The sequence below is a fragment of the Strongylocentrotus purpuratus genome, unplaced genomic scaffold (assembly GCF_000002235.5).
Source record: "Strongylocentrotus purpuratus isolate Spur 01 unplaced genomic scaffold, Spur_5.0 spur5_contig_867, whole genome shotgun sequence".
Taxonomy (NCBI): Eukaryota; Metazoa; Echinodermata; class Echinoidea; order Camarodonta; family Strongylocentrotidae; genus Strongylocentrotus; species Strongylocentrotus purpuratus.
In genome coordinates, this window is record NW_022145576.1 from 942,109 (window position 1) to 952,947 (window position 10,839).

The following is a 10,839-nucleotide window of genomic DNA, read 5'->3' on the forward strand; positions in this document are numbered from 1 at the left end:
CTAGCATCATACAGTGCAGGAGCGAAGGTTTTGGAGTCGGTTACTGTAACCCCTCGGCAGAAGCTGGGGTACGTTGTGGAAGAAGCCCACAAGGTAAGAATCCTAATCAGTTGTCTTTGTAACTTCATGTAAAGGATCATTTACTTATGTTCACAAGCAGTTGATAATGTAATAAACCTGAACACTAGAATATAGATTACAGAACGTATATTGTATGCATTAAACTTTTCGACCAAGTCGACTGTGGGTGACAAAAGTAAAAGGTAAAATTATTCTTGAAAATAAGCTCAATTATACATTTGAAATATAGTGACACTTTGAAATGCAAAGAACTTTGACCGCCCATCGAACATTTACAAGATTTAATAGTCATTATATTCCTGGTCAGTTTAGTTTGTAGCGCACCCAAATCTACATGATGAAACTAGAGCCAAGGGGCTAATGCCTCTAGCTAATATATGAACTTTCATTTTTTTATAACTTTGCAAGCGAGCAAACAAAAGGTCTGAAATTGATACTTTGTTATAATAGATAATCTTTACAAGCACTTAATAATAAAGATAGCTTATTTGTCTAGCTATAATAAGATCATTGCATGAATTATTTTAATTTCACAACTAAAACATATCCACCACCTCTTACGCCTCCTGCACCCTCAAAACTTTCCACAAGTGTTTCTATTCTAACTTTTCATCGGCGATAGAAACAAAACATAGACAAAATGAAGGGGTAATATAAGGAAAGGGATACATTTCTGCAGCTAAATGTTCAAGAATGCATATTTCTTTCCAGCATCAATCCGTCTTGCTGGTGGCTCGTCGAGAAACGAGGGGAGAGTGGAAGTTCTCTGGCAATCACAATGGGGGACTGTCTGCGATAATGGATGGGACCTGACTGATGCCAACGTAGTCTGTCGAACTCTTGGACTCGGTCCTGCACTCGAAGCCATCTCTTATGCTGGCTTTGGTCAAGGAGCATGGGCGATCGTTCTGGATAATGTGAACTGTACTGGGGATGAAGACAGCGTCTTCCAGTGCCAACATGCTGGTATGGGTGTCCATGATTGCGAACATGGAGAAGATGCAGGGGTTCGTTGTGCCCCTAGCCCATTAGGTAATCAGTAGTGTCCATTCTCTTTGGAGGGCTGTATGAATGTAAATGTTTGATGATTGTTTTACCCCACTACTAAGAAAACATGTGTATGATTGTCAGTAAGCAACCAGGGGTCGAAGGCTTTAAGTACCCTCCGGGGGACTTGGTAATGCAGATTAAGGCCTCACTTAGAGGCACGAGCACATTGTCTTGGTATTGATCATGGGACCTCCCGGTCACGAGACCACTACCCTACCACCAAGCCTTCGCAACTTCTCCTTGGTTAGTTGGTTGATTTATTTTCCGTATAGAGAATAAAAATTTTCTTTTACTAGTTTTACAAGGGGCCAAGTGGAAAAAATATGAAATTGAAAAAAAAATGAATTTAAGACTTCGATGGGATTTAAATAAAGATCTACAAACCGCCAAAGTCAATAAACGAAGTATGAATTTATGATTATGGCTACCAAAAGAGAAATAGAACCCCCCCCCCCAAAAAAAAAGAACTGATATGAGCCAATCGAATTAGCCTTACGATTCAGAGCACTGTGGTATATTAGTGAAGGCTCTATACTATCATACGAGATGCTGTTGGTTCGATCATGCTCGTTGCTGACATCGTTGGACAAAATGCTTTAGCCCAAACATGTCCCTCTATTTAAGTATTATACCTAGGTGTACATAGATACTTTGCAATGCTGGCGAAATAGTAATCGCAGGGCTGCAAGAAAAGCAGTTTCATAGTATTAATACCGATGTGGCTATAGACCTACACTGCGTCAATAAGACCCAATTATTATCATATAACATTTTTTTCCCTTCAGGATCAGTACGTGTTGTCAATGGCTCATCAAGATACGAAGGCCGAGTCGAAGTCTATTACGACGGAAAATGGGGAACCGTCTGCGACGATTTTTGGGATGACACCGATGCTAGTGTCGTTTGTCGGATGCTTGGTTTGGGCGATAACGGAACTGCCGTCGGTTGCTCTACCTACGGGGAAGGTTCTGGAGATATCGTTCTTGACAATGTGAGGTGTTTGGGAAATGAGACGGATCTCTACTCCTGCCCCAGTAATCGTCCACTCCGACACGATTGCAAGCATTCGGAGGACGCGGGAGTGCAGTGTCTCAATACACGAGGTAAGTCGACGTTGTACATCTAACATTAACCCCATTGTATAAGAATTAATTATTATCAGAATGAAAACTTATATTTCTTTCAATTCTTACTTTTTAATTTTCTCTCAAGTCCAATCCATTCCACTGACAAGTATAGTGCCTTCAAAAAGCACTTCACGAATTTCATTTCATTATATTTTATCATTATATAAACTACATAAAAACAACAAAACTTGAGTTGTTTGAATACACGAAAGTTACAACAAAAGTATTCAATAAAAATTAAAAATTTAATGTGTTTGAAAGATGTAACTCCCATTCGTTGATTAATTAAGATAATAGTTCTTCGTGTAATAAATATCACTAAAGCAAGTTTGATGCAAACGCTGATTGAATCCGACAGCTATTCGTCTTGTCGATGGGCCATCAAACAGCGAGGGTCGAATCGAGGTCCTCTACAACGGCATCTGGGGAACCGTCTGCGATAACTTATTTGACATGAACGCTGCCTACATCGCGTGCCGTTCTCTCGGCTTCAACTACGCCCTCGAAGCCGTCCGTCTTGGTGGGTTCGGGGAGGGCACAGGGCCGGTGATTCTTGATGAAGTTAGGTGCTACGGGCCTGAAGAGAACCTTTTCCAGTGCATGCATAGACCGCCTCTAAACGCCTATTGTGGACACTGGGAAGACGCTGGAGTGCGTTGTGCCGGAAGCACACCAAGTAAAGTCTCTCGAGATATAGTTTCATTCATTTCATTTTTGTATTTCACTCTCTTTTAAAAAACATCAAAAATATTTATATTTATATATACATGTTTGTTAATTATCACATAGGATAAAAGGAAATGGGGAATTATGAAAGCCAAAACTGGCTTGATGAGGATGATCCCCAAATAAATACTTAGCATAAACAAGATACAAACTTATTTTATATAAAAACATAGTACATACATTCACAACAGAGGACAGAGGAAAGATAAAGATAACATAAGGTAAAGATAGTTACAGGAAGATAAAAAGAGAGAGAGAAGATAAGAAGAAGGAAGTTACAACTTGTATTTTACATTCTACATAATAATGACAATTTCATTTTGTTCCGCTTAAATAACCCTTATACATATATTTGAAGCGTTTCAATATATTGCACTGTTTTATGTCATGTGGCAAACTATGACAAACTAATGGGCCATGAAAAAATATGTAATCTTTAGAGGTTGAAGTACGGTGTAAAGGTAAATGAAAATCAAGAGCGTGTCTAGTACTATATTTGTGGATTTGACAATTCATTGAAAAACATTCCCTAAATGAATCTGGTCAAGGTATATCTTTCAAGAGCATGAACATAAAAGTGGCAAAATTAAAAATATTATGTCATGGATTTGCAAGATTTGCATCTGTTTCAAAAGAGGATTACTATGACAATATAAGGAAATTCGAATGAGTTATTATACGTAATACTCGTGTTTGTAATTTGTGTTAGTTCAATTTAAAAAGAATTTGTAAATGTCAATTCATTTATGGAATGCAATGACGTCAACCAAAATTAATTACCGGAATTAAGTTAGTTAAAACAAACACTGAATACGCGTAAAACCTCTGCATAAATATTCAGGCACTTTTAATTGTCTTTACCCGGACTTCAGATCACTGTGAATATATAATTTAGTCACGATTTTGTTTTCTTCCTTGGATGATATTTCAGTTATTTCACTTTTTTGGGAATATATGTATTTGTGATAACCGTGAATGTTTATCGTTTACAGCACCCATCCGTCTAGTTGGTGACTCATCTAATACCGCAGGACGAGTCGAGATATCTTACAAAGGACACTGGGGGACAGTCTGTCATGATGACTGGGACAATGACGATGCAACTGTGGTGTGCCGTAGCCTGGGTCTTGGTACCAACGGAATAGCTTACAGGTATGGTACAGTACGGTAAGGTATGGTGTGGTATGGTGTGGTATGGAACAGTAGGTATGGTATGTTGTGGTGCGATATGGTATAGTATGGTGTGATATGGTAAGGAAGGTGTGTTTGGTATGGTGCGGTGCAGTATGGTATGGTATGGTGCGGTACGATGTGGTAAGGTTATGGTATGGTGTACAACAGTATGGTATGGTACGGTATGCTACGGTGTGGTATGGTATGGTATGGTACGGTGTGGTACGGTTATGGTATGGTATGGTGTGCAACAGTATGGTATGGTACGGTGTAGTATTGGTATGGTATGGTGTGGTATGGTACGGTATGGTATGGTGCGGTATGGTATGGTAGGTTATGATACGTTATGGTGTGGTGTGCCTTTGGTTTGGTATGGTATATTATGGTATGATGCGGTATGGTATGATATGATACGTTATGGTGCGGTGTGCCTTTGGTTTGGTATGGTATAGTATGGTATGTGCGGTATGGTATGATTTGATATGCTATGGTGCGGTGCGCCTTTGGTTTGGTATGGGTATGGTGCGGTATGGTATGGTATGATATGTTATGGTGTGCCTTTGGTATGGTATTGTATAGTATCAGGCGCGTACACAGGGGGGGGGGGGGGGGTTTGGGGGTTAACCCCCCCCTTTGGTATTTTTTTGTGTGTAAACCCCCCCCCCTAAATTTCCCTAAAACCCCCCCCCCTTTTGGGTGACCTCAAAAAGATGACCTTACCCCCCCCCCCAACGGAGCAAAATGTCAAATTTTCAAATTTCGATAACAAAAAAAAAAAAAAGTAACCTCTTACCCCCCCCCCCCGCTTATTCAGCGGTCGGCTGAGTCGTTGCGATTTTTTTTTGGGACCAAAAAAAAAAAAAAAGTGACCTCTTACCCCCCCCCCCCCCCCCCGCTTATTCAGCGGTTGGCTGAGTCGTTGCGAAATTTTCGGCCCGATTTATAAATGTTAACCCCCCCCCCCCCTTGAAAAAATCCTGCGTACGCGCCTGTATAGTATGGTATGGTGCGGTGTGGTATATGATACGTTATGGTGTGGTGTGCCTTTGGTACGGTATGGTAGGTTCTCCGACATTTGGTCCGGCGACAATTATTTTTTGGGTATCATTTATATGGCAAGATACACCAAGATAAAATAATATATTCATATACAAAAGAGGGAGAAAACAAAGATTGAAAATACTGGATGTGCTAGCTTTGTTGCTTGGGTATAGAAACAGGTAACTTAATAGCAATAACCCTGACCAAGCTAGCGCAACCAGGGTAAAAAAAATATTGATAAATATCATGAATAGTATAAAACAAAATAAAAAGAATAGTCCTTGCTTGGTTGGAGCTCGGTATTCAATTTTGATCGTTGCTTTCCGTACGGATTTGGGACGTAACTTGTTTCTAGCTTTATTTCGTTGCGAGTTGGTTTGAGGTTAGGGTTAGGTATAGTGTTGAGTCAAGTGTTGGAAATGGTTGCAGGAAAAAGTGTCTTATGGTATGTTATGGTATGGTACTGTATGGTACGGTATGGAATTTACTTACCAAATCATAATATGAAAGAATACGTAACTACTTATCTGGGGCATGCTCCAAGCGTTCTCTTCAAACAGGGTAACAAAAGTTAATCCTGAAGCACTCCCATCACTTTCTGAGTGACTATTCTAAGTGAGACCTATCCATGTTTTATAAGATCTGTGGATATTTAGCAACTATCCAATTGTATTGTTAATGTTCAGTGTTATCTGAGGTATGGACATGTATCGTGAATATTTTTATATTGTAACGGAAAATAAATCAACTCCAAACGAATAAATACAGGTATCACTTTGTCGAGGGTTCTGGAGGAGTTGTCCTTGCTGAACTTGTGTTCATTCTAGGTTTACATATAGCACACTGATTTGATATTTAATCAAATCAAATCAGGTATGGTCACTGTGGCGATGGTCTAGGAGAAGTCATTCTTGCCATATTCCATAATATAAAGCAATGGCTAAACAATTATGTAGGCCTATGCATGTACGTCAGTAACCGTGATTTTGTCATTTAAATTTGAAATTTAATCCAATCAAATCAGGTATGCTCACTTTGGTGAGGGTTCTGGAGATGTTATACTTTCCAATCTCCGATGTACTGGTGATGAATCGGATCTTATGGCCTGTCCCAGCACTGGACCGCTCAACAACAGGTGCCTACATTTCCAGGATGCCGGAGTACGCTGTCTCTGAGGTAGTTTTCTTAAAACATTTTCTTAAACCAAAACAGCTCTACTAAATTATTTATCAATCTTGGTAGTACTTTTCATGTGAAAGATTCTCCTTCTCCACTTTCATCACTTGTTGGGTTATATTGGATATGGTGAAAGGGATATCTCGTTTCTCCGAAGGTTCATATTACGAAAAGTTGGTTACTCCGCAGGTTCATTATCCCGTAGGTTCCTTAGTCTGAACTTGAAATAGGGTTCTTTATTCTGAAAATGAAGGTTCTAAATTTCGAAAGATTGTCGTTATTCTGAAGGTTTGTAATTCCTCAATGCAATAGAATCAATTATTTTTTTAGGAATTCCGATCCTTCGGAAGGGCACTCAATTAATGAGAGAGAAGATAATTCAGTTAGTTTTCAAGATTAAATTTCGGATAAATTTGACTGCGCCGCTTGCAAAATAAATTGGAAAGATTTTACGTCTCATGTTGATACGCACTTAATTTCTTCATAGAGTTATGTGTTATGGGCCAACACCTGTGAGTTCACGGAATGACTTACGACGCTGCGATAGGGCTACACAGAGACGCAGAAAAGTGATCACCCAATACTGTGCTTTGCTCAATGATCACAAAGCAATAAAAGACTAGCTTTTTTTTCTCCTTTGTTAAAATGTTTGAAACTGTATTTAAAAAAACAAAAACAATTTGAATGACCCCGAATAACCTCATTCTATTATTAGATATAAATATGGCATTGTAAATATGGTATTCGATTTTGTTAAATATAAACTTATTTTCAAAAATGTCAATTTCTTAAGAATCTGTTTTCCTTCGTTATGTATTGTCTTTTACCACTTTGTTTATTCATGTTTAAATTTCCAAATTGTAATACATTACCATTAACGTAGTTCAAGTCGTATCAACAATTATAATCGAACATTTATCGTTGATCAATAAGTATTACAGCTGGAAAAAATATTAAAGGTAATACAAAGTTTTGGTAGGGGGTCATGAATTTAGTTCAAATGAACATATTGGAAGCATATGCGATCCTACAATATTAAGTGATCGTTGTCGCTGTTGAAAGCGAGTCTAAAAATATAAAATTGTTAATAAAAAACTCTTTGTTTTATAGCTCCCTCTCAAGGTCAAGATATAAATTAAGCTATAAAACACTGTTTCTTGACTAAAATCGACCGATTAGCTATTCCCGTTTTGAAATTATGTATCACAAACCACATATTATGAAATGTTCATGGTCGCAGCTACCATTGTATGGCAGTATAGGCGCTATTTGAAATTGTTCAAAATTTAAAGTAGAAGTTTATATTCCTTTTTTTCCCGAAAGCAGAAGTGTTTTAGGGGCTAAATTTTATAGTGCTTACAATACATCCACAGAGGCATCCAAATATATCAAAATTTTAAAGAATCGTTATCCAGCCAATTTTCAAAATATCCCAAAACTTTGTATTACCTTTAAAAAGATGAATTATGACAATTCATTACAATTTATAAGGACTCAGGTGTACGTAATTGATAAGTGACTTGCAGTTGTCAAAGTCTCTATGTTAAATATTTTTTAGCAGATGTAAACAAACATATTGTCATGATCCTTCAATTCCTTTTTAACAGGTTGAATCTTTGGACTTGTAATACATCCAAACATCTTCGTCATGATTTACACTTCGAAATTTATGATATCATGAATTCATGTAGAAAAATATTTAAAGTGTATTTGTGAATAAAGTCTGTCAATTGTATGTTACTACAGAAGTGATTATAACTGTCTCATTCGTATATCTTATATATTTGGTTTTGTGACTGAAATGTTTCCTTTAAAGGGGGCCTCCATCAAACGTGTCCAATTACTGACAAAGGGAATAGTAAGTAAAAGAGAGGAGAGAGTAAGAGAAAAGAGGGGTGAAACAAAGAAAGGGAAAGAGGGCAAAGAGGCAGAAATAGAAAGCGAGGAGGGAAATAGAGAATAAAAAGAGGGGGATAGAGAAGGGCGATGGTGTGAGAGATTATTTATTAGTGCATGTGGGGTTAGAGAGGGTGACGTTTGTGGGCGGAAAGAATGGGGAGCGATTTGTAAGCTGTTGTCATACTCGGAACAGTGTAGCAATTTTTCTTCTCTCATGCAGATTATTTCCATTACCAATGTACCCGTATATCTGACTTCGTGAGTATTTATGGTTATTTAAGTGGAAATTAAAAGAGTTGAAATTAGTAGAAAAAAATTGAACAAAATCAGTCAAGGAATGTAAAAAATAAAGTTTATTTTAATATATATGTATAACTTGTCACTAGAGGGCAATATTTTATTTGATGACATAATTTGGGCCTATGGACGATTCTCCATGCCTTTTGACCAAGGAATCTTACCATTCTTTCATTTTCTTCATATTCATTCGTGTTCATGATTCAAATTCTTAAAATGTCAAGTAGAATATAATTCTGCATACTATATCTTTCTTTTTTTAGGGGAGTAGGTTATGTCAATCACAAAAAAGAAGGAAAAACATGAACTTTGAAGTACAGGACTGGACAGTTGTCAATAAATGATGCACCAAAATAAATATCGCACTCTAGTCACAAGTTATTTCAAAAACTTTTAATTTCATTATCCCTTCCCGATTTTCTTCAAATTGTCACTGGTTTAATACAAATCTTTGAACTTTTACAACCAAATTCACTTAGTACGGAGATTTGGTTCCCTTTAATATCACAATTCAGAGGGAGGGGGGCTGAAGGAATATACAGCCTACCCCAATTTCAGCCTTGTGTCTCTATGGTCGATAGCATAACAAGTACTTGTTTAATAACTTTGTACTTTGAAAACTAATAAAAAGAATCTGACATGGTTCTGATAAAAAACGAAAATTGTATTGATACGAAGCACTATCGTAACGACTTTTAAAATACCAACCTTAGGCAATTTCATTAGCTCTGTGTGTTTGTTTGTGTGTTTTATCTGTTTATTTCAAATTTTTAATACGGTGTTAAGAACCATGCCTTCAAGGGCATGGCTGTTTTTCAACAAGTCCTAATCATGTACATCTATTGAAATTGTCATACATCACAAAGACGTATTACATCTTCTTAACATGAGGATTTCTTTTGGCAGTGTAAATAGGGTATACAAATTGTCATTGAGCTGATTTCTCAACAATTTTTGCGATCATGTCGCAAATGGTCTCTGAGTATGATCAGTGCAATGCCAAAATTGATTTACAGCAACGAGCACTACGGGTTGGTTAGCACATACCAGTAACTGGTGTTTACTAAAGTCATGTGATCTTACCATGATGAATCACTACTTCAATTAATACCAAGGGAGGACACTTATGAGCCTAAAAACCTTTCGATACTCCACTTCAATCATTATATCAGGGTCACTTGATATATGAACTCCATGGAGGAGGTTTTCACTGGATATACATGTATAACGGTGCTCTTCAGTTTCTTAAGATCGTATTCTGTGATTATTTGCTGGTTTTGTTCTTTCCAAACAAGGTCACGGGGCGTATAGGCTCTTTTATGTGGGTATCACTAAGACGGAAATTTAGGCTTCAAATGGGAAAACAGGAGAGACGAAGAGAGAAGGAGAGAAGCAGGGGATAAGAAAGGGAGGGAGAGGGAGGATGGGGTAAACAGATCAAACGAAATGTCTTTATATGATATAAATGTATGCCACAAAAATCAAAAGACGGGGAAGTAACGAGATAGGGAAGAATTAGTAAAATCGAAAAGTAAATAATAATGAGAAAGAGAGAGGGTTGTCAAAATATTTAAATTATTTAAGGATTCTATGGTTAATATAAGAATATAGAATATCACTTCCCATTTGCAGATCTGTCTTGTAGGAACAGGGCGAGAAATTCATTCAGAATCGATGGTTTACAATAATAATGAGTTTTAATTTTTTATAAACATTGCGCTACATGTCGGTAAAGATTATGCAGACAATCGCTCGAATATATCAACGGGATTTTGTATTATCGGCAAAGTCTTTTCATTGAGGTTATTATGTATCATAATGGATCAAGATTATTCCTCTATTTCAATGGGATACATGCACACTTTAGAGGTTGTTGCAACCTTTTTTTTTTGGATTACTATCTGCAACGATGAAACTAGATCACCACTTCCTCACACCTCAGTTTCCTCGATGGATTCAAGTGGATAGCAAATAAGTGTATCATTACTGTGGGGTATCCTGGGGGACAAGGGGTATTATGAGGCACATGATCGCACATCCCTCCCCCTAACTGAATGTAAACACCTTCATGCACATGTAAATGAGAAACTTTACCGACGTGAACTCGTGAGCCCCCCCCCCCCCATCCTAACCCTAACCACAAAGTGCATAGGCATAAGAGCAAGTCATACGCCACCTACTATCCTTTGTAATGGCGCAATTATGATCGTCGTTAAAAATATGGTGTCAAAACTGTTATTCTACTCACTCTCTTCGCTCGCTTGCAATA

General features: G+C 37.6%; 1 protein-coding gene across 1 annotated transcript; it reads left to right on the forward strand.

Annotated features, from left to right (window-relative positions):
• Positions 1-3: 3 nt before the first annotated feature.
• Positions 4-6,683, forward strand: LOC115920177 (deleted in malignant brain tumors 1 protein-like). The gene is made up of 6 exons (XM_030975239.1): positions 4-93; positions 793-1,113; positions 1,917-2,234; positions 2,617-2,934; positions 3,977-4,136; positions 6,223-6,683. The coding sequence occupies exons 2-6, from the start codon at positions 1,050-1,052 to the stop codon at positions 6,371-6,373; spliced, it is 1,011 nt and encodes a 336-aa protein (XP_030831099.1). The 5' UTR covers positions 4-93; positions 793-1,049; the 3' UTR covers positions 6,374-6,683.
• Positions 6,684-10,839: the final 4,156 nt, after the last annotated feature.

Bases quoted from the DNA above. Each gene is read 5' to 3' on its own strand.
- LOC115920177 (XM_030975239.1), top strand. From the start codon at position 1,050: ATGGGTGTCCATGATTGCGAACATGGAGAAGATGCAGGGGTTCGTTGT. The intron at 1,114-1,916 runs GTAATCAGTAGT...TTTTCCCTTCAG, and splicing joins TTGTGCCCCTAGCCCATTAG to GATCAGTACGTGTTGTCAAT. The intron at 2,935-3,976 runs GTAAAGTCTCTC...TATCGTTTACAG, and splicing joins TTGTGCCGGAAGCACACCAA to CACCCATCCGTCTAGTTGGT.